This window comes from Phoenix dactylifera, chromosome 5 (assembly GCF_051530095.1).
Source record: "Phoenix dactylifera cultivar Ajwa chromosome 5, Ajwa_hap1_PhDact_Kaust_v1.1, whole genome shotgun sequence".
NCBI lineage: Eukaryota > Viridiplantae > Streptophyta > Magnoliopsida > Arecales > Arecaceae > Phoenix > Phoenix dactylifera.
Genome location: NC_143194.1, coordinates 29,195,205 through 29,219,015, shown reverse-complemented (window position 1 = coordinate 29,219,015; position 23,811 = coordinate 29,195,205). Strand labels below are relative to the sequence as shown.

General features: G+C 40.1%; 3 protein-coding genes across 3 annotated transcripts; all 3 read right to left on the bottom strand.

The window, feature by feature from the left end:
* Positions 1–344: 344 nt before the first annotated feature.
* On the bottom strand, positions 345–4,309 carry LOC148703537 (cytochrome P450 CYP72A616-like). Its single transcript, XM_008786263.6, has 5 exons — positions 3,902–4,309; positions 3,588–3,808; positions 1,987–2,231; positions 1,491–1,863; positions 345–1,030 (listed from the first exon to the last, which is right to left on the bottom strand). The coding sequence occupies exons 1-5, from the start codon at positions 4,176–4,178 to the stop codon at positions 599–601; spliced, it is 1,548 nt and encodes a 515-aa protein (XP_008784485.3). The 5' UTR covers positions 4,179–4,309; the 3' UTR covers positions 345–598.
* Positions 4,310–6,207: 1,898 nt separating this feature from the next.
* Positions 6,208–10,158, bottom strand: LOC103703363 (cytochrome P450 CYP72A616-like). Its single transcript, XM_008786200.6, has 5 exons — positions 9,740–10,158; positions 9,426–9,646; positions 7,877–8,121; positions 6,917–7,289; positions 6,208–6,810 (listed from the first exon to the last, which is right to left on the bottom strand). The coding sequence occupies exons 1-5, from the start codon at positions 10,014–10,016 to the stop codon at positions 6,379–6,381; spliced, it is 1,548 nt and encodes a 515-aa protein (XP_008784422.4). The 5' UTR covers positions 10,017–10,158; the 3' UTR covers positions 6,208–6,378.
* A 3,800-nt stretch (positions 10,159–13,958) lies between these two features.
* On the bottom strand, positions 13,959–19,828 carry LOC103703362 (uncharacterized). The gene is made up of 2 exons (XM_008786199.5): positions 19,203–19,828; positions 13,959–14,420 (listed from the first exon to the last, which is right to left on the bottom strand). Exons 1-2 carry the CDS (start codon positions 19,369–19,371, stop codon positions 14,137–14,139), a joined length of 453 nt encoding a protein of 150 aa, XP_008784421.1. The 5' UTR covers positions 19,372–19,828; the 3' UTR covers positions 13,959–14,136.
* Between the last annotated feature and the right edge of the window lie 3,983 nt (positions 19,829–23,811).

Genomic DNA, 23,811 nt, shown 5'->3' with positions numbered 1-23,811 from the left:
AATCCAGAAACAACGTTTTAAGTATAGAATTACTTTTAACTCCGTTTCTCTAATCGAAGAACAGAAGGCAGTATCTTCATCTATCCAGATACAACTGCCGTTTACTCAAATAATCTGGTAGACATGACAGCAAACCATGCTTCTTGCTCCAGGCATTGCCCACTTAAACCAGTCAAGGTTTTAAGGTTATGGAATAGGACTTTTGCTCTTGTATGACGGAAACTGAGAGGTTCTTAACATCATTTTCCTCTTCATGAGCCTACAAGTAGTCAATTCTTGCAGGTATGTATTTTATAAAATGAGAAAGCTGTGATGGAGATGTTAATTATAAAGATTAGCTTTCATTTAATGCAGAACCAGAAATAGAGTCTCAGCACTAGAGCTCCTATCATCCATTCAATACAAATAGGTATTGCATACACTCTCCAATAAGAAAGATTGAGTCCATCCATTTCAAGGACACACCTTTACCTTAATGATGAAGATTAAGCACCATTATATGTTGGTGTTAGATAAGATCATATAGTAAGAATATTACTGCAAATACCAAGAAAATAATTGAAACATAGCACTTGTACTGAAGTTTTAACAACCTTTACTAGTATAAAAGTTGATGAAGGATGATATGAGCTCCAAATTGTGGCTGAAGAGTAATAACGGTATAAGGAGCATGAGCATAGGAAGGTGACAGCTCAAAGGAAAAGTGTTGGAGAATAGTAGCCAAAGCCATCTTTGCTTCTATCGTTGCAAAACTCTGGCCCAAACATATCCTTGGTCCCCATCCAAAAGGAAAGAATGCATTTTGAACTTTTGATGCCTTTGCAATCCCTTCTGAAAATCTCTCTGGATTGAACTCATTGGCATCTTCGCCCCAAAATTCTCGATCATGGTGGATGAGGATTGTGGGTAGCCAGATATCGGTGCCAGCAGGGACAGAGAAATCTCCTAGCTTTGTTTCCTTGATTGCACGTCGAAAGAGAGAGGTTGCGGGTGGATACAATCTCAAAACCTCATAAAGTATCATGGTTACCTGTAATTGAAGTTAGCAAGTGTAAATAGACAGAAAGAAGTGTGACTCTAGCCTATTAGAAGTGAAACAGGTATGACGTTTGCGTGAAGCTCCGGAACCGGACAATATCTGGCAGAGGAGCCCTGTGTTCCCCCCTCATGTGGCCCCCACATGAGCACTGGGTGCCTCACGTGCCCCGCGCAGGCGGGGGCATGACATTTGGTATCAGAGGCGAGGACGACTCTTGTCCGATAATGGGAAGGGTATGAGGCCCAATAGTCCCACATCGGAAAGACTCGTTCTAGAGCCTAGGCATATGAGGCGGGTGTCTCCAAATCCTGCAGACGCGTTTCGGGCAGGGGAGCCCTGTGTTCCCCCCTCATGTGGCCCCCATGTGGGCACTGGGTGCCTCACCTGCTCCGTGCAGGCGAGGGCATGACAACAGATATCTGGATAGCAACAATGAAGGGCTGATGCTCACAATTTTAAAGTGTCCTACTGACTCAAAATCAGGTGTATTCTTCCCACAGATTTTCAGAACTTCTTCCCTCGCTCTTTGTTGCCAATTTGGATGAAAGGACAGGAGAATCATCGTCCATGTTAGCCACACTGAGGTTGTCTCTTGACCAGCAAAGTAGAAGAGCTTGCACTCTTCTATCACCTCATCGATCGTAATACTATAGTTCTTCTGATCATTATTGTTACTGAACTGCAGCAACAAGCCAAGCAAGTCGGTGCCGAGAGATCCTCCCATTTTCATGGAATTCAACTTCTTTTCGATCATATTTCTTAGCATGGTCTTGATCTCTCTGTCTATGTGCATTCTCCTCTTATTCTTTGCAGTAGGGAGGAATCTGCACCAAATGCGTAATGAATGCTAAAAGAATCTGAATTAAGTACCTAAACCACACTATCTAATATGAAGAGAACAGATGTGCATCATACAATCATAATAATAATAATAATAATAATTTCACCTGAATCCTGGTATATAGGGGACTCGGGCAGCTTCTATGACCAGGACAGCTTGCTCCTTTTGCAGTTCAAATATTTTCGTTCCTTCCTCATAGCTGCTTCCAAAGGCTGTTCGAGAGATCACGTCTCCTGTCAGATTCTGAAACTCAGGCCAAACGTCTATCTCACAAGATCCCTCAGCGCTAGTTAAGTTCTGCCATCTTTTTATTAAATCAACACAGCTGATCAGAAAGGCAGGCACCATTCCCTGTAACCAACAAATGTCACGTAAGAACGACCCGCTACGTTCTATTTAACAGACACAAACACGCACGCACAGCACTGTTGCGTGGATTTTTCCACTGCAGATCTATTGTTATCCAAGCTTAGTTATTAGGTCTCGTTTAATATTAATGTTATAAAAGGGGATGCATTCAATCAACAGAAAAAAAAGTTCTGACTTTCAGGCTTAAAGTTTGTTGCATTCATCTATAATGTCAACAAGTATATTGAATATAAGAACATTGTTGGAGATGATGGCTTGAACAAGCACTAACACTTTGCAATTTCCTATGACTTTTCCTCTAATCTACAAGTCATTATGAGGTATCTTCTACATTTCACTATAAAAAACGGACTTTTTCTACCACTCCTACCATCTATATTATTTGCAATTTGATTAGCAACTAATCAACATCAAAGAAGTCAAGAAAGCCTTCGTTTTAGGACAACACTGCGAATGATGTTAAGATAAAAGCTTTTCTTCTGAGACTCCTAGTGGTGAATGGTAATTGTATTATATCCCATCCCATACATGATTAGTTGGCTTAGTTGGATGATTAATAGCATTAGAAATAAGTTATATTTATGCTATATTTATGATCCAAGAGGATTCCTAGATCGATACGAACCATTTTGGCTACTATGAATAGGGCTAGACAGGATTCAGGAGCAAGATCCGCCACATCAGGAAGCTGAGTCACAGACCAAATTTTTGAAGGCCATAACTTGGTCATATGACGTTCAATTGAGATAATTTTTTTTTTAATTAGTTAGTTTTTCAAGATATACAATGTGATGCCCCGCCCTTTAGGGGGCAACCCTTAGCGATCGAGGCCAAATTCTATTGTTTGGGCCTGAAATGGATCGATCAAACCGAAAGTTTTCTTTTGAGGTAAGATTTTGACCGAATGTATCTCTCTATCAGAAAAGAATTATATTGAGCGACAAAAGGCAGAGTTGATGTAGAAATCGACATCTACCTTCTCAAGAATTTTAGCTTTTTCTAGAAGATTTCTACTAGTGGTATCTATTTTAGAAAAGAGAGTCCTACTAAGATTAGAATGAGCGAACAGAAATAGAATCCCACTAGAATTAGGAAGACGAATTCAACCTAAATTATGTAAGGGTGGACCTTACTGTTATAAATAACAGCTATGTAGCTTAGTTTTTAAGATCACCAATGAAAGAAAAGTAGATTTAAACTCTACTTTCACAATTTTTCTATCTTCTTTTAACTTTTTTGTGAGAGATTCGAAGTTGAAAGAAATCTTTTTTTTTTCCCCGACCGGATTAATTTAGGTCTCTTCTTTACTATGAGGCAAAGGAAGTAGGATTTCAAAACCTTCAATTTTTCAAGGTGAAAGGCCGGGGTGATGACCCTCCTTCGCTTAGCCCACTCCTCGCCTTCGAGACTGGCGACCCCCCTGGCTAGAAGCCTTACGAGAGGGTTAAATGGTGGTTTCTGGAACTGGCCCAGCTTATCCAACAGCACCTCCCTCATCGTCTGTGGGTCCCACAGAATCACCCTCGGAGTTGTTCCAATCCACACCAGAGATGTCTTCCCTGTGCTCCCAAATTACCCAAGAAGAAGCATCAAATCTTGAAGTGATGCCGGAATATCATGACGGTATCCAAATCAAGCGGCAGTTTTCTTACCGTATTTCTGAACTGTCTGATAAGCGAATGGCGCGACTCGTGGCACAATCTGATGGGTGAGAGCGATGGGCTTGGACCATGCTTCCTTTACGGCTTGCATCTCATCTTTCATGTCCCCATAGAGGATCCTGTAAGGATTGCCTCGGACGCCTTGCTCCCTTAGTTGCTTCTCCAGAGCTTTGGGCTTCCACCATAGGGAGTAGAACGCCTTCAGCCCACAGAACAGCAGGACAGCGAGTACAGAAGCTAACGGAAGAAGAGGGAGGAACTCTCCCATGGTTCTCTCTTCTCTTGTTTATCTTTAGTTGAAACTTGGAACTTGGAAGTTGCGAGGGGTAAGGAAGTAGCAGTAGGTAATGCCATTTTATCGGCCATGAAGTATCAAACTTCGTCTTTGACTTGTCCGCAAGTCCAAAGAAAGTGCTCTGCCTTGGGAATCAAGTTAGAGAACAAAGCTGGAGCTGCGGAAGCTTCTGTGGTTAAAATATTTTAATGGCGTTGGGCTGCTTCTACTGGCTGTGTGAGTGGAGTTGACTTTGTGCTTGTCCGAACTTGGAAGAAAGAACATGCAGCCAGCGGAATCGAGGTGTGCGTGAATAATTTATGCAACAAAAAGCCGGCCCAGGACGCATTCAGCTCATTAAAAAAAAAAAGAGGTTAATTATGAAGCTTACTGGGCCCATCTTGAAGCCTATACGGAGCAAGAAAGAGATTAAAAGACTCCATTAAGCTCAATAGATGGCGCAGATCTAACAAATCCCACGTTCTTTTCCATGGTTTTAAATTCCAGTGAAAAGCTTGAGAACTTTCCTAAGCATGTAAAGATAGAGAGAAAAAAGCCATCAGCCTGCACGCTATCCCTCATTTAAATGGAGAAACTGGAGATCTGACATGGAGACAAGGTACTGATCAATAACGAATAGGAACCATGACTTCAAATTCTTAGCACCATAAGAAAATTTGCTATTACAAATGAAATGATCACAGCCCTTTTTTCCCTGTTTTACACAGCAACTAGTTGCTTCCTAGAGAAACATGAAGCAACCACCTGTGCTCTGTTCGTGTGTAAAGACCTAACGATCTAAAATTTCACCTCATTAACAATGGAGCACTGATACAGACATTACAACAATAAAGAGCGAAAAGTAGAATCCATAAACAAAGTTCCAAGTATAGAATTACTTTTAATTCCATTTTTGTGAGGACCTGTGCGGGCGTGTGTTTAGTCCTACATCAGTTATTCGCTAGGTAGATCTTGGGTATTTATACAGGATCAAGGAACCCAAATAATACCTTCCGGCTAGCCATTTTGGATGAGGTCCTGGGTTGTTACAAATGGTATCGGAGCGGACCTGACCCATAACCTATGTGGACTAGGTGATACTGCAGTACGGATCCATTGGGGCTGACCACGGGTCAATCGTGGTGTTTGTGATTAGATTTGAATAGATTTGAACCTTTAGCCTGACGAGGACGTCAGGGCTTGAACGGAGGGAGTATGTGAGGACCCGTGCGGGCGTGTGTTTAGTCCTACATCAGTTATTCATTGGGTAGATCTTGGGTAGTTATACAGGATCAAGGAACCCAAATAATACCTTCCGGCTAGCCATTTTGGGTGAGGTCCTAGGTTGTTACATATGGTATCAGAGCAGACCCAGCTCATAATCTATGTGGACTAGGGGACACTGCAGCACGGATCTATTGGGGCTAACTATGAACCGATTGTGGTGTTTGTGATTAGATTTGAATGGATTTGAACCCTTAGTTTGACGAGGACGTTAAGGCTTGAACGGAGGGAATATGGAAGGACCCGTGCGAGCGTGTGTTTAGTTCCATATCGGTTATTCGCTGGGTAGATCTTCGATACTTATACAAGGTCAAGGAACCCAAATAATATCTTCCGGCTAGCCATTTTGGGTGAGGTCCTGGGTTGTTATAGTTTTTCCGGTCAAAAGAACAGAAGGCAATATCTTCATCTATCCAGATACAACTGCCGTTTACTCAAATAATCTGGTAGACATGACAGCAAACCATGCTTCTTGCTCCAGGCATTGCCCACTTAAACCACTCGGCTTCAAGGTTATGGAATAGGACTTTTGCTCTAGTATGATGGAAACTGAGAGGTTCTTAACATCATTTTCCTCTTCATGAGCCTACAAATAGTCAATTCTTGCAGGTATGCATTTTATAAAATGAGAAAGCTGTGATGGAGATGTTAGTTATAAAGATTAGCTTTCGTTTAATGCAGAACCAGAAATAGAGTATCAGCACTAGAGCTCCTATCATCCATCCAATACAAATAGGGATTGCAAACACTCTCCAATAAGAAAGATTGAATCCATCCATTTCAAGGACACACCTTTACCTTTACATATATGTTGGTGTTATATAAGATCATATGGTAAGAGTAGTATTACTGCAAATACCAAGAAAATAATTGAAACAGAGCACTTGCACTGAAATTTTAACAACCTTTACTAGTATAAAAGTTGATGAAGGATGATATGAGCTCCAAATTGTGGCTGAAGAGTAAGAACTGTATAAGGAGCATGAGCATAGGAAGGTGACAGCTCCAAGGAAAAGTGTTGGAGAATAGTAGCCAAAGCCATCTTTGCTTCTATTATTGCGAAACTCTGGCCCAAACATATCCTTGGTCCCCATCCAAAAGGAAAGAATGCATTTTGAACTTTTGATGCCTTTGAAACCCCTTCTGAAAATCTCTCTGGATTGAACTCATTGGCATCTTCGCCCCAAAATTCTCGATCATGGTGGATGAGGATTGTGGGTAGCCAGATATCGGTGCCAGCAGGGACAGAGAACTCTCCTAGCTTTGTTTCCTTAATTGCACGTCGAAAGAGAGAGGTCAGGGGTGGATACAATCTTAGAACTTCATAAAGTATCATGGTTACCTGTAATTGAAGATAGCAAGTGTAAATAGACAGAAAGAAGTGTGACTTTAGCCTATTAGAAGTGAAACAGATATCTGGATAGCAACAGTGAAGCGCTGATGCTCACGATTTTAAAGTGTCCTAGTGATTCAAAATCAGGTGTATTCTTCCCACAGATTTTCAGAACTTCTTCCCTTGCTCTTTGTTGCCAATTTGGATGAATGGACAGGAGAATCATCGTCCATGTTAGCCACACTGAGGTTGTCTCTTGACCAGCAAAGTAGAAGAGCTTGCACTCTTCTATCACCTCATCGATAGTAATACTATAGTTCTTCTGATCACTATTATTACCGAACTGCAGCAACAAGTCAAGCAAGTCGGAGCCGAGAGATCCTCCCATTTTCATGGAATTCAACTTCTTTCCAATCATATTTCTTAGCATGGTCTTGATCTCTCTGTCTATGTGCATTCTCCTCTTATTCTTTGCAGTAGGAAGGAATCTGCACCGAGTACGTAATGAATGCTAAAAGAATCTGAATTAAGTACGTAAACCAGACCATCTAATATGGAAGAGAGTGTAAGATATTTTATGTCCCACATGACCAAAATGTTGAATGACTTTTGGTTTATTTGACTCCTAAGTTACTTGGCTCTTTCAATTCCCCATAAAGTGTGTTAATGGTCAAATTTGTGAGAAGTTAATTTCCTCTTGAAACTCGTACTTTGATGGACGGTGGAGAGTCTTATGGTATGTAAAAAGGTTGGAAATGTGGTCCTCTCTCTACCCTATAAATGAACACTATCTCCATCATTTTGGTGTATGTGAATTGAGGGCTAAGTGAGAGAAATCATATTTCCTAAAGAGTGTCTGCTCTAAAGATTTCAACAAGAAGAAGAAGACTTACTCTCATGGATTCCGGTATGTCTTCTAAATTACTTAAGCCTTATATTTATATTTGTGAAAAGCATGATAGTTGAAGGTCTTGGGATTTATGTTTATTAGATCTCTTATGTGTTTAGATCTATCTTATTGATTAACAGAGAATACACGTGCATCATACAATCATAATAATAATAATAATTTCACCTGAATCCTGGTATATAGGGGACTCGGGCAGCTTCTATGACCAGGACAGCTTGCTCCTTTTGTAGTTCAAATATTTTCTTTCCTTCCTCATAGCTGCTTCCAAAGGCTGTTCGAGAGATCACGTCTCCTGTCAGATTCTGAAACTCAGGCCAAATGTCTATCTCACAAGATCCTTCAATGCTAGTTAAGTTCTGCCATCTTTTTATTAAATCAACACAGCTGATCAGAAAGGCAGGCACCATTCCCTGTAACCAACAAATGTCACGCAAGAACTGCTCGCTACATTCTATTTAACAGACACAAACGCACACGCACAGCACTGTTGCCTGGATTTTTCCACTGCAGATCTTTTGTTATCCAAGTTTAGTTATTAAGTCTCGTTTAATATTAATGTTATAAAAGGGGATGCATTCAATCAACAGAAAAAGAGTTCTGACTAAAGTTTGTTGCATTCATCTATAATGTCAGCAAGTATAATGAATATAAGAACATTGTTGGAGTTGATGGCTTGAACAAGCACCACCACTTTGCAATTTCCTATGAATTTTCCTCTAAATAACAAACTTTTTCTACCACTCTTAGTTGGTCCCATCTATATTATTGGCAATTTGATTAGCAAATTGTCAACAAAAAAGAAGTCAAGAAAGCCTTTGTTTTAGGACAACACTGCGAATGATGTTAAGATTAAAGCTTTTCTTCCGAGACTCCTAGTGGTGAATGGTAATTGTATTATATCCCATCCCATGCATGATTACTTAGCTTAGTCTAGCGATTAATAGCATTAGAAAGTTAAGTTACATTTATGCTATATTTATGATCCAAGAGGATCCCTAGATCGATATAAAACATTTTGGTACTACGAACATGGCTAGACAAGGTTTAGGAGCAAGATTCGCCGCATCGGAAAGCTGAGTTGCAGGCCAAACTTCTGGAGGCCATAACTTGGTTGTACGACGTTCGATTGAGATGATTTTTTTTTAAAATCAGACAGTTTTTCAAAATATACAACATGATGTCCTGCCCTTTAGGGGGCGACCCATAGCGATCAAGTCCAAATTCTATCGTTTGGAGCCCAAAATGGGCCGGTCAAACCGAAAGTTTTCTTTTCAGATAAGATTTTGATTAAATGTATCTCTCTATTCAAGAAGAATTATGTAGAGCAATAAAAGGCAAAGTTGATTTAGAAGTCGAGACTACCTCCTCAAAAATTTTAGCTTTTTCTTAAAGATTTCTACTAGTAATATCTATTTTAAGAAAAAAAGTCCTACTAGGATTAGGAAGAGAAATCTGACGAAAGCAGATAGAAAAAAAATCCCAACAAAACTAGAAAGATGAATTCCACCTAAATTGTGTAACGGCTATGTACGTTAGTTTTTAAGAACATCAACGAAAGAAAAGGAGATTACACTCTACTTTCGCAATTCTTTCATCTTCTTCTAGTTTTTTTTAAAGAGAGATTGAGTTGAAGGAAATCTTTTTTTTTTTTTCCTGATCGGATCAATTTAGATCTCTTGTTTACTAGGAGGCAAAGGAAGTAGGATTCCAAAACCTTTAATTTTTCAAGGTGAAAGGCCGGGGTGATGACCCTCCGTCGCTTTGCCCACTCCTCTCCTTCGAGACTGGAGACCCCCCTGGCTAGAAGCCTTATCAGAGGGTTAAACGGTGGCTTCTTGAACTGGCCCAGCTTATCCAACAGCACCTCCCTTATCGTCTGTGGGTCCCACAGAATCACCCTCGGAGTTGTTCCAAACCACACCAGAGATGTCTTCCCTGTGCTCCCAAATTACCCAAGAAGAAGCATCAAATCTTCAAGTGATGCCGGTATATCATGAAGGTATCCAAATCAAGCAGCAGTTTTCTTACCGTATTTCTGAACTGTCTGATAAGCGAACGGTGCCACCCGTGGCGCAATATGATGGGTGAGAGCGATAGGCTTGGACCATGCTTCCTTCGCGGCTCGTATCTCATCTTTCGTGTCCCCATAGAGGATCCTGTAAGGATTGCCTCGGACGCCTTGCTCCCTTAGTTGCTTCTCCAGAGCTTTGGGCTTCCACCATAGGGAGTAGAACGCCTTCAGCCCACAGAACAGCAGGACCGCGAGTACAGAAGCTATCGGAAGAATAGGGAGGAACTCTCCCATGGTTCTCTCTTCTCTTGTTTATCTTTTGGTCAAACTTGGGAGGTGCGAGGGGTAAAGAAGTAGCAGTAGGTAATGCCATTTTATCGGCCATGAAGTCTCAAACGTCGTCTTTGACTTGTCCGCAAGTCCAAAGAGAAACTGCCCACGGTTTTGGACGTATATCGGACGCTCTGTCTTGGGAATCGAGTTAGAGAATAAAGCTGGCCATTAGGGCGGCTTGCATAGCTTATCAAGTATGGATGGCCAGAAACGTTCAGATATCTGGCGAGCTTAGTGCATCCTCACGTTTCGTGATGGAGCGGACTCAGGCACAGACAACAGAGATTCTTCGGGTAGGGTTAGACTACAGACTATTGACAGCTCGGGATACCTGGAGCCCCCACATTGCTTCAGCAACTCCTCATACGGTTTTCTTCACCTGGAAGCCTCCACCTCCGAGTTTCCTCAAGGTCAATTTTGATGGTTATGTTCTGGATGGAGGTAGGATAGGAGGGGTCGGGTTTGTCATCAAGGGCCCGAGTTCGAGTGTGGTCGCAGCGGGGGATGTCAGATCTTCGATACCTCGATTTCAGGAACAGTGTTACAGACGGCTTGGATGGGATTGCATTATGTGCGGCACGTGCTTCAGGCGACCTCCATCCTCTTGGAGCGTGATTCGGCCACGGTGATCGGCTAGGTCCGACGGGACACAAGTAGGAATGGAGATGTTCATCTCCTGCACCGTGATATTTGGTTGATGGTGAGGGAGGGCATTATATTTCAGGCTATGCATGTATATCGTGAGGCTAACAGAGCGGCGGATTAGGTTGCGGCATATGTAACGAGCTACTTAGGAGGCACCCTGTGGGTTGGAGAGGGTGAGATGTCTGTTGCATTTCGGAACCTTTTGTTTGCCGATTCTACTAGGTATATTCGTATCCGTGATGTATGAAATATTCGTTTCAGCGCAAAAAAAAAAAAAAAAAAAAAAAAAAAAAAACAAAAAAAACAAAGCAAGCTGGAGCTGCGGAAGCTTCTGTGGTCAAAATATTTTAATTGCGTTGGGCTTTTTCTACCGGCTGTGTGAGTGGAGCCGGGCCACCGTATGTTTGACTTAGTGCTTGCCGGAACTTGGAAGAAAGAACATGCAGCCAGCGGAATCGAGGTGTGCGTGAATAATTTATGCAACAAAAAGCCGGCCCCTGACGCATTCAGCTCGTTAAAAACAAAGGAAAAACGTTAATTTTGAAGCTTACCGGTCCCATCTTGAAGCCTATATGGAGCAACAAATTAAGAGACTAAAAGACAATTCTATCGCCACTGGGATTTATATAACAATAGTTTGGGGAAGAATCCACTCCGTTAAGTCCAATAGATGGCGCAGATCTAACCAATCCCACGTTCTTTTCCATGGTTTTATATTCCAGTGAAAAGCTTGAGAACTTGCCTAAGCATGTAAAGAAAGAGAGAAAAAAGGCATCAGCCTGCACGCTATCCCTCATTCAAATGGAGAAACTGGAGATCTGACATGGAGACAAGGTACTGAACAATAACGAACAGGAACCATGACTTCAAATTCTTAACACCATAAGAAACTTTTGTATTACAAATGAAATGATCACAGCCCTTTTTTCCCAGTTTTACACAGCAAAGTAGTTGCTTCCTAGAGAAAAATGAAGCAACACCCTGTGTTCTGTTCGTGTGTAAAGACCTAACGATCTAAAATTTCACCTCTCTGCTATGTTTTTCTTCAAATTCTATTGGAGGACGAGGAGAATGTTGGGGAATGAAAATAAGTGCTAACCGTTGATTAACCTTTCTTTCGAGCAAAGCTGACTATTTGAATGAATTTGACATTCAGATTTGAACGAATTTGAAATTCAGATTTACAACTATTATGGCAGCTATGAATTTCTGGAATTGGGCTTCTCCTTCACTTGCGCGGAAGACTCGGACTCTTCTGGTGAGTCCGTTCCAACACGCCCCCGCAATCGAATGTGCAGTTCTTGCACATGAAGATTGTCTCGAAGATGCGTGAACCTCACTACTGATAGAGGTTTTGTAAGTAGATCGGCTATCTGATCTTTTGACGATAAAATGACACTCTCAGTTATTTCTTCATCACCTGCTCTCACACGGTATGAAAACTGATTTCAATATGCTTCGTTCTTGCATAGAAGACTAGATTGGAGGAGAGGTAGGTAGCATCTATGTTGTCACACCACAATGTAGGAGTTTCTTATAAGGGCAAATGAAGATCATTAAGTATGGACTGCAACCATTGAAGCTCTACAGCGGTGTTGGACAGGGATTTGTATTATGATTCAATGCTACTTCTCGCAACTGTTTGTTGTTGTTTGCAACTCCAACTAACTAAACTTGCACTATGAAAAACACTAAGCACCAACATTTCTTCTGTCATCACAGTCCCCAGCCCAATTAGCGTCAGTGTAACTATGCAGAGTGTGACGCGAATGAAAGAATAACTGGAGACCATAGGAAATTGTATTTTGAGATACCTTAGTATTCTTTTAACAGCTTGCCAGTGAGATACCCGGGGTTGATGCATATATTTGCTGACTTTGTGGACTGCGAATGCAATGTCTGGTCTAGTAAAGCCCAAATAGTATAAGGCGCCAACAGTACTTCGATAGAGATGAGGATCATCAAATTCTTGACCTTCAAATTTTGATAACTGACAGGAAGTAGACATTAGGGTGCTACAAGGTTTAACTTTGTCCAGAGAGACCTTTTGTAAAAGATCAACGATGTACTTTCATTGAGTGAGAAAGATACTAGAGGGTATTCGTAAGGCTTCCACTCCAAGAAAAAAACTTAAGTTGCCAAGGTCTTTGACAGAAAAATCTTGGCTGAGCAAGTTAATGATTTTGGTGACTTCATGAGCATCGAATCCAATGATAATTATGTCATCAACATAAATGAGGAAGTAGATATGAAGCTGACCTCGATGCAATGTGTACAAAGAACTGTCCGCTTTGAAGCCAATAAAGCCATAACTCTACAACTTATCTGTCAAGCATTAGAATTAGGCCTGGAGAACTTGACGTAGTCCATACAAGCTTTTATGAAGCTTACAAACATAGTAAGGAAAGTCTAGATGTGTGAAGCCAGATGGTTGGCTCGTATACACGTCTTCTGGTGGGTCTAAATTTGGCAGCTGTTATAACAGCTAAGAATTCTTCTTCTGATGAGTCCAAATTTGAACGAATTTAAAATTCAAATTTCAAATTTACAACTATTATGGCAGCTATGAATTTCTAGAATTGGACTTCTCCTTCTCTTGCGCAGAAGACTCGGACTCTTTTGGTGAGTCCGTTCCAACAAGCTGGTCCCCTCAGGCTCTCTTTGAAGGGCTTGGCTTCCAGTATAACTTCTGACCGAAAGCTATGCACATAAACTTGCAGGGAATCCTATCACACCAGTAAGATCTTCCAGCATCCAGATAGGGCTAAAAAGTCTTCATTTGGCTCATGGCACAGAAGGATAAGAAACAGGAAAAAAAAAGGGGTTTGTGCAAAGCAAGAAATTGCTGGGTACTCAGGAGCAGGGCATAAGAGACCTGGCAAAAGCATCTCATAAATGGGAGCGCCAATAGAGTTGTGAAGCCCTGACAAGTTCCAAGTAGTCATGAAGTCATGACCATCAGGAGTCAGCATAAGCACTGCCTTCTTATCATAAAAGACGACCTCGACATCTGATATGCCATGAGTTTCAGACATGCCAGAGAGCATGCTACAGCATTAGCTGCTTGTCAGACTTATCATCTCGAGTTCCATGATTCCCTCGCAATCCTGCATTCAGGGAAAGAAACTCATTTTCGCATGCCACAAGATCAGTAGCAGCATTAAGACAGAACAGCATGCCGGTCTCCATGCATCAACTTCCCCGCGAGTATCTTGATCTTGCACTAGCTGGGGACAAAAGAAACACAGACAGCAGAAATTGGAGCTAATGAACACAGATAACCGGTATAGCAAATCCAGTCATTTTGTTACATCAAGTATGCACAACCAACTTGATATTCTATAGGCTTTAGGATTCCTTCTTCCTCCACTCAACCAACATACATGAGTTTGTACTATATATTTACTGGTATGTTTCCCAACATACAGTACATCTTTCAGCTGCAATACATTGGCACGGAAACAGGTTTGTAAAGGAATGGCCTGACAGTGTGAGAGTTTCCAGATGGCAAATTGTAAGTGAACTTGACCCCGGAGTGGGCATCTCCCTTCCGAGTGCACTGCTCATGGTAGCTGCTGATGGGCCTTGCTAAGCATGACACCCACCGATCGCTCTCAGGCATGGTCTCTGCCACTGTATAAATGCCTTTCAAGTTTGTGAAGGCCTGATAATTAATAACTTCACCAGATTTAGTTATGCAAAGAACAGCCACCTCAGCACCTGCAAGGAACATGACAACGACCCATGAGACCAGATACATTCACCTAAAAGCCCTTGAACAGATACCATACATAACCGCAATAGCTGAAAATTCAGCTCAACGAATCTACAGTGAAGATTACATGCAACAAGATAAGAATGCAAAAACATATAAAACTCTGATAAGTATAAAAAAAATGATGGAGAAAAAATACTGCGAGTTCTGCACAAATTAACCTCCCACAAGAAACTTAAGAGCAACCTCTGAGGAAACATGACATGCAGTCAATGGCCCCACAATATGTTCTGGCTTCAACCAGTATGGTAGTCAAACCAGATAAAAAAAGAAACATTGTATGAGCCTTCATGTTCTTAGATAAAAAAACATGCAGATCTACATTGTAGTTCAGGCTTGGATTCATAATTCAGTTCTGCTTACTGAATCAGGTTAAAATTTATGTTTGTTGATTTATATAACGCTATAACAGTTCCACTTTTTTTTTATCTATCAAGATGAATTATATACACAATATAAATAAGCACTTTATTTTTTTAATTTAGGAGTTAGAAGGAGCTACATAGGAAAATTTTCTGCATACAGGAATTAAATGGAGTATAGCTTTTTATAGAATTTATACTAGCTCATCTTTTTCATATTACACAAACCATTTCAGTTCGTACCAATTTGTAATTTACTATTGATTTAGCAAATTAGGTAACTATTTTATCATGCTTCAGACTTGCCAAGACTGGCGTCTGGCGGTTATATACTTGGCTGTGCTCAAAATTAACCAGTGTGCATCCTCTTTGTGAAGTTATTTTAAAAACAATGGTATGGAAAATTTTTTTTTTAATGGAGCATCACTTTGACCAAACGGTTTGTAGAATTACTTGACGGGAAATTTCAGGATTTTCCTGTAATCAGTAACTTCCTTTCCACCATCCACAAGCACCACTTATGTTCTTCTGACTTCCATGGACTGTTTAACAACAAGGGCAAGATGGTACTAAAGCTACAACATTACTTGCGTGAAAAACAAATTTCTTCTGAGTTTATGGTGCTTAAATAAGTTAGGTCCCTTAGCAACATAAGCATTCATCTTGAGCAAGAAGAAGGTTACCTCCAATAAGCCACAAGGAATGTGACTCATTGGAGCTTCAAAGACAAATACTGAACAACTATGCATCATATGTACCATGCCGAGGCACCATGTACTCAATACACCCTCCTTCCATATGTTCGGGGTGTCTACCAACCTATCATGAATTATTGTTGCTCTGTACCATAGCATATTGATCAACTGATTGATAATGGATGTTACAGAGTAACACAAAAACATAGACATTGGTAGTTTTCCAAACCAATATTTTTTAAGTTTTATTTGATTTTGCATGAACTAATTCTTAAATAATGATATTTTTATGTCAATTTCTGGTCTGAAGACATTGCTAGTGTAGGATGTATGTTTCCAAATGCAACAATAAAGAATGAAGAGGCCTCAACTTTTGACAAAGAAGTGTCTGAAGAAAAATCGGGCCCGCAATTAAGATAAGAATGGAGGGCCAAAAAAACACTTATAAATGCATTTTCCCTCTCCGCTTCTGTCATTAGGATTCATAGTGCCCAAATTATTTATTAAAGACAAAATGCATTCTTAAGCTTGAAAACACGTTTATCCATTAAAACAAAAATATCCAATACAGCTGTGCATCCTTGTATATCAATGCATGCCGACTGTTGGCTTGACATGTGTATCTAGCTAAAAGCATGATATAATAACATAATCATGGTCATGAACAGGAATACTAGCTGATAGTCATGTATCTCAATTCACAATGATTATCACTTATGATAGATGTAATTGGAGAGCCAAGAAACTCCTAAGACCAAATGAGCAGACAAAGTACCATAGAGCAGTTAATGAGTTAGAACTAAAGGGCACGTTTCATCTTTGACCTGACTTCTGATGGTATTAAAAATCCCAAAAAGTGGTTACAGGGATGGGAAAGCACAGTTTACATGTTTTTCTTTTCATATCCCAGAGTTTTCCTTGCTTTCATGCTTCCATGAATGGCCAAAAACCCTCATGGCATGTCTCTGTAGCAGATAAAGATGACTCAGACTCTGCCACCCGATATTCTCTTGGTAATGATTCTTCTCCAGAAAACTTGTCTTCGATCAACATGAATGGTTGGAAGTGATGAATGTTGTATGTGAATTTGTGGACAGCATTCTCCAGAAATAAAACTTCTCCATTTAGGTCAACTAAAGCAAATTACATTTATGGATGTTTATAGGGAATATATGTTTCCCAAGAGAGAAGACAATAAGTCTTTTTTTTTAGGAGGAGAAAAAACAATAAGTTGAAAGATCCAAATGAGAGCAAAGAAGTGGTTCTCAGAATAAAATAAAACAATATAAAAGAGAATAAAACAAAATAACATCAGTAGAACTAAGCCCACTTCAAGCCTCATGGCCGCTATGACCTCAAATCATTCATTTAATTGTTTTGTTACCTTGGCTGAGCTGCCTCTCTCTAGCTATATCAGTCACTATAATGTGTTTAGCCATAACATAATGACAATGATTATCTTGGCTGACAAATATATCCTTTCAATTGTCCCAACACCTAACTCTTAGCAATAACTATTTCGGTATATGAATATGAACTGTGATGGATTTGAGACCATCATGAACTACAGATGAGTTCATTATCTTTATAAGATATTTAGATTTCAATTTGAGCAGGATGATCAGATTGATATCAATATATGATGCCCAGACCATTGCTGAGGATGAAGTATTGGGCATTTATTCATGCATTTTTCAAAAGTCAAGAGGCTATCTCCAATTCTTAATCAAGCTGAGGACATTGATAATATTGACCTTAATGCATAATGCAAGACCCTAATGCATCAAACTTTAAAATCGCCTAACAAAGATTGCCATTAGTTTTTCTCATGATTATTTATGCAATTTGAAGAATGGCATTTCTGGGTTGTGAAACTTATTTTACAGTATCAAAAAGTCAGAAGGAACTCACTGGAACTGCAAAAATTTATCATTAATATGCAAAGTATATCATTATCTGAAGAAACTCAAATATTTAAGCCAGTCCTGTCAAAGATCATGAGCAAGTCCTTTATTACCAATTTTTTTCCCAACACTGGTATGTCCATGGAACTTCCTAGCACTTTTCTAACTACGATGTTCATCATAACTCATCCTAAGGTGAGTATCCTTGATATTTCCTCTAATATAATATAGTTAAACTACCAATCTGATATTGAAGGCAGAGATATCATAACCATTATTTATATCTTGTTTAAAATTTGATTTCATTTCATATTTCTGTGCAGAAATTAAGCACCATTGAGCACAGCTAACAATGCAATCAGTTCCACTATCTGAGGTAATTCCTTTAGTGCAGATAGAGTTAGAGTTACAGACAATCAAGAGAAATCCATAAGAGGAAAGAAGAAATCATACTCATTACCTGTCACCATATATGAGAGCAACTTCTGCTGTTCCTCCTTTTATGGCCAAAGACATAAGAAGAATTATGGAATGTAATTTATTATCTAAGTAGGGTGTTTCTAAGCTGTCTTCCCGGAAAGAAACAAGAAGAACAAACAAATAAGGCATTTTGAAAACATCAAACTTTCCAATGATAGCAAAATCCATATTTCTGCAAGACCCAACAGAGAAATCCATCGTAATCTTAAGGCACAATCATAGTGAGTTCAAAAAATTTCTAGCCAACTACTCTTGATAGAATTATCATATCATATATTTTTGGTGCATGATTTCTTAGTTGCAAATCATTATCTAGGATACAACACGTGATATGAATCTTGCATCTGTCATAATGACCTCCTCAACACTTTCAGCCTCTCTCGTCTCATGAAGCACCATCTAGTGCTATAATAATCACAAGATAAGTTCTTGGTAAGAATTCTATAGTTTCTTGTTTTGTCATTTGTTGCATACATCCACATGTATGCACACCACAGAAAATGCTCTAAAGTATTTCCCTAGGCACATCCACTTCATCTATTTATACAAGAATTTTTGTTCCCCCGCTTCTGCATGGGAATCGGTTGCCAATTCTACCATTCATCAAGCTCCAACACAAGACAGTGCTCTATATTTCTGTGTTGAATACCAAATTCACTGTGTGATCTTTTGATCTCCATCTTACAACTTCGATGATTGTAACGAAAACTTCAACTCTTGCTATAGAATTTCATACAATTACCTTATGAAATAATCCCGTATTTTTCCACCTTTTACTTGGCATTATACTTCTCTTGACTATGTTGAATACCAAATTTACTGTATGTTCTTTTGATCTCCATCTTACAACTTCGACGATTGTAATGAAAACTTCAACTCTTGCAATAGAATTTCATACAATTACCTTTGTGAAATAATCCCGTTTTCCCATCATTTACTTAGTATTCTAGTTTTCTTGACTCCGAATCATCAGTACACTAAATTGACAGATGGAATTGGGATGTATGAATCAAAAAATTTAAGCAACGAAGAAAAAGAATTTCCATGGCTGCTGATCATGAAGAAGACAGAAGTAGAATCAGACAACAAAACAAATAGACAATAAATTGCTGGAAAGCATCAACTGCCTTAGAAATCCATGAACTCGAACATGAAAAGAAAAGAAAAGAAATTCCCGACCTAAAATTGAAAAAAATCTCATTTTTTTTTGAAAGAAAATAAGATATGAACGATAAAGTTGGAGAATAGAATCAGAGATCAAAAATCATGGATAAGACCAAAATCACCTTCCAAGACGTGATCTTCTGGTCCTATGGAAGAATCCCCACACACATCGCAGACCACCCTCCCGTGGATTTCCCCCGTCCACCCCTCCGCCGCGCCGCACAGCAGGACGACCAGAACAAGCCCGCCCATCACCACCATCGCCAGTCCTCCTCTCCTCGGCGGCTCCATCTCCGCCGACGCTTCTGCGCTTCACGAAGAGAGAGAGGCGCCCACGCTTCTCAGAGCCTACCCTTTTTCCCCTTCCGATAACAGGACACGGGAAGACGGCGGCTATAGATTGTGTCTATCTAGATGAACGGCTGATATCCACCGTCTGTGCTACTGTGTACGATCCAGCAAACATTCTAGATATCAGAGAGTAACTTAGGGTTTAGTGGTTAACAGCATCGTAAAAGAAAACCAGATCCCGAGATCTCAGAAAATTTTAAAAGTCAAAAGTCAAGAAAAATTGGGATGAACCCAGGATGGTAGTTTATTCTGATGGGAATCTTCCGTCTTGGCAGAGCACAGATTGCTCTAGCTGCGCTAGGAGAGCAGAATTTTCTGAATCACTGAGTAAACAGTCTTTCCTCCTCTCTCTCTCTCTCTCTCTCTCTCTCTCTCTCTCTCTCTCTCTCTCTCTCTCCTTCCTCCTTCTTCTTCTCTTTTTAAACAGCAATTCATATAGCTCTTACGTGGAACAGCCAGCCACGTCAAAAGAAAAGAAATGATACAGCGAAGGAGGAATATCAACAATCGTGGTCTAGATAACATCTTCTGAGTGCCCGGCAATGAAAGAAAAAATCTAATCTGCAGCTCTGTTTGCCTCCCGAAATATATGTACTGCTTGAAAGAACTCTATCATTCTGATCAGTCTGTGAATCTCACTAATCAACGGATGGCCATTTCCGTAACGGTCTATTCTCCGTGTCCAATCGATCATCGTCCATGAATCTCCCTCAAGATAGAGTCTTTTCTAGTTAGAAGCAATCAGCTGGTCCCGCTTTCTTATCTAATTTGAGAATGTTCTCCCTTCTCCATTCAATGCAATTTGAAATATTAAACTTAGCTTTGACAAAATATGAAAAGATGGACTATAGATATCCAAATTAAACTCGCTGAGAGGGCTTCCAATAACGTTAAGATTTAACTTGCTGGGGGGGGGGTTCTAATTTGAAAATTCTTCCGTTACCTTCTTTTCCAGATACACTAGCATGCAGAACTTACAAATCTATCGCAGGCTTTTAGTGGTCCAAGTTGTTGAATTTTAGAGATCCAAGATGCTAACAAGGCTCCATTGACCATTGGTAGATGGGAGAGTAGGCGTTGAAATTTGGCAAGGGATGAGCCAGAAACTAACTAGCAGAATAGGTGCAATTCAGCAGTGAGTGGTCTATGGCTTCTGAGCATGAATTGCATGGACACGCTGGATTTCTTCTCCACTGATACTTAGATTCTTTGATGATGGAATCTTGTCACTGAGAGCTAACCAGGAAATCATTTTTATCTTTTCTAGGATAGGCAGTGAGGGAGGTATTGTTGAAGAATAGATCCCGAACCTAAAATATTTGTAGGAGAAGAAAAAAATAAAAAAAGAGAAAAAATAATTTTATTTTTTTGTTCCGCCATATTTGGTACCTGTTAGAGGTTATATATACTTATGTACAAACTCCATATAAAAAAAAAAATATAGGTTGATACAGAATCACGCTGATAAAGAAAAATATTATGAGTGATGCAGGTTGTTACGTGATCCCTAAAATTATGCTAACAATCTTAAACTTTGAGAACATTTTTTTTTTCAAATCGTCGATGCGGTAGCCACTAAATGGCTAGAATAAGATTTGGATTTATCCCATTGGAATGATTTCCATGCTCTGTCCATTATGCTAATGATGCTTGTTGGTAGAAGAGTTCTAAACATCCAATAAATACGTATAGAGTTGAGGACAACATTCACTAATTTCAGCTAAGTCTATGATACGTAAAGTCTTTTTTTTTTTTGGTTTTTTGATCGTAACAACCATGTCATGATCACTATAACAAAGTGATGAGTTATCAAGGGATATCCGTTATTAAACTCTTAATCTATGGAGAGCCCTAGCCTATTTTAATTTTTCGTAAATACTTGTATTGCAAACTTTCTTAGTTAAAATCACGAATATACTTGCTTATTTTGAGCTTTATCAACTCATTCAAACTGCTTTTTAAGTCTACGATAAATTTTTTGTAATTTGTAAGTTTCTAAACAAAACAAGCATGACTACAATTAGGAGTCACCTCAAGTGAGTGCTTTTCGGGCAAGTTATAAACACATATCTTAGAGCTCATATTGAAATTAAATCTAGTTTGAAGGTATTGTTACTATTTTTGGATTTTTATTTCCCTGCAAATTGGTGGACAACAGCAAGGTTGGGGACAGTATTTGCATGAAACTTGAATCATTCCTCACTATTATTTTTTTTGAAAGTGGAAGATTTTGTTTGTCAAAGATCTAAATGTTTAATGAATGATTTTAGAAACAAACAGACCTCATGGATCATGGTACATGTTTGTCCACTCTAGCGATTTTCTTCTTGTATTTTTGAAAGTAAAAATAGAAAATAAAAGAAACATTAAATGGACTCTGAAGTTTTCAAAATTAAAATCTCGACTTGGCTTATTTTTGACTTTAACATATACAAGTTACAAAATTTAGAAGGTGTGCCACCTTCAATTTCAAGTGATATAAGGGGTCGAACATTTAGTATATGGGGTGCGAATGGTTCAGCAAGTGTAATACATGAGGGGTGGTTCTATATACACCCCCCTTATTGCTAAGGACACTCCCCAAAAACCAAAAAGAAAATACCCAAACTAACCTTTAGTGTAATTACCATATTGCCCTTGAAATTTTCTCAGTACACCCCCCCTTCCTCCTTCCTCCTCCTCCCCATCCCCCACCTCCCCCCCCTCCTCCCCGTCCTCCCCTCCACCTCCCCCTCCACCTCCCCGTCCTCCTCCTCCGCCTCCCCCCTCCTCCTCCGCCACCTCCTCTCACTCCCCATCCCCCACCTCCCCGTCCTCCTTCCTCCTCCTCCCCATCCCCCACCTCCCCCCCCCTCCTCCCCTCCACCTCCCCGTCCTCCCCCTCCACCTCCCCCTCCACCTCCCCGTCCTCCTCCTCCGCCTCCCCCCTCCTCCTCCGCCACCTCCTCTCACTCCTCTTCCCCCACCTCCCCGTCCTCCTTCCTCCTCCTCCCCATCCCCCACCTCCACCTTCGCCTCCCCCCGCCTCCCCGTCCTCCTCCTCCGCCTCCCCCCTCCTCCTCCGCCGGCGAGGTGCTCGTTGCTCGGGAGATGGCCGGGGAGGTGCTTGAGGCGAGGTTTTTTGGGCGGAAGGGAGAAGCCGGCGGGTGTTTTGGAGGGGAAGAGCGGGGTGGGGGGGGTTTGGGGGGTGTAGAGAGCAATTTAGGTGAGGGGGTGGGAAGGGTGGGGGGTAATTTAGGAATTTTTAATTTTTTAGGGGTGTCCTTAGCAAATGGGGGGGTGTAGAGAGTATTTAATTTTTTTTTAATTTTTGGGGGGTGTCCTGAGCAATAGGGGGGGTGTATATAGAACCACCCATACATGAGCTTAATGGAGAAGCGGAAAGTTCACTGTATCAAGCAAATATCATAAGAAAAATTTAATTTTAGCAGAGCTACGCCCGCAAATAACTGGTCAATAATCTAGCAAGTTCCTAAATATTTTAATCATTAACTTTTTTCAAGTGTGCGAGAAACAGAATCAATATTTTTTTTCCAGCATGCGAGAACTAGGATCAATAATGTGTTGGAGTTTTCATGTCTCACAAAAAATCTTAAATATCAATATTTTGGTTTAAGCTCCAAGTAGTATTGTTTGTAATTGTAATAAAGTAGAGTACCACTAGTGTTAACAATCTCAAAAATAAACAAAAAAATAATCTAGTACGTAAGGCTTCTATCACTGTAAGATTTCAGCCGTACCCATATATGTTAAGAGACTTAATGTATTATAAATTAGTGGCATCCAAATCATACTGAAGTAACCATAACTTAGTAATAATTACAAACCAGACTCTTTAATCTGCAACCAAAATTATAACATGTTCTACTCATGGCCATAGTGAAGCAGAATCTAAGCTCTGGCTTATTAGTTAACATGAGTCCGATATTGGCACACTGAACTAAGGGGGGTTTTTTAAATAATTATCTAATTAATTCAATAAATCAATCGATTCAACTCAAAGCTTGACAGGTACATACACTTTTTTTTATTGAAGCATTTGCTTGGCGCCTTGACCCGGCTCAAACACTAGTCATTGCCAAGGACACCTGTCCAATCATTACGTAGGGACAGCAAATAATATATTAGATTTTAAATAGTAAGTTAATGGTTATCTTCAGTAAGCAAATGAAATTATAAAGTAGAGCAAGGACTTATAATTTCGCCGGTGCACTGCTCATCACACTTTGGGTCCGGAGCCATGTCTGAACCAAACACATTCCATTGCAAACCGGTCAAAACGTAAAAGTTCGTCAACCCCACGCCTGATTATTTTGGGTGGACCCGGAACAGCTGGCGGTCAAAAATTTACTCGGTAAAAATTCATCATTAAGTTCTTCG

Coding starts and splice junctions, on each gene's coding strand:
- LOC148703537 (XM_008786263.6), bottom strand. CDS start 4,178: ATGGGAGAGTTCCTCCCTCTTCTTCCGTTAGCTTCTGTACTCGCTGTC. Junction 3,809..3,901: donor TCAGACAGTTCAGAAATACG/GTAAGAAAACTG, acceptor TTGGGAGCACAG/GGAAGACATCTCTGGTGTGG. Junction 1,864..1,986: donor CCCTATATACCAGGATTCAG/GTGAAATTATTA, acceptor CATTTGGTGCAG/ATTCCTCCCTACTGCAAAGA.
- LOC103703363 (XM_008786200.6), bottom strand. CDS start 10,016: ATGGGAGAGTTCCTCCCTATTCTTCCGATAGCTTCTGTACTCGCGGTC. Junction 9,647..9,739: donor TCAGACAGTTCAGAAATACG/GTAAGAAAACTG, acceptor TTGGGAGCACAG/GGAAGACATCTCTGGTGTGG. Junction 7,290..7,876: donor CCCTATATACCAGGATTCAG/GTGAAATTATTA, acceptor TACTCGGTGCAG/ATTCCTTCCTACTGCAAAGA.
- LOC103703362 (XM_008786199.5), bottom strand. CDS start 19,371: ATGGAGCCGCCGAGGAGAGGAGGACTGGCGATGGTGGTGATGGGCGGG. Junction 14,421..19,202: donor AGAAGATCACGTCTTGGAAG/GTGATTTTGGTC, acceptor TGTTCCTTGCAG/GTGCTGAGGTGGCTGTTCTT.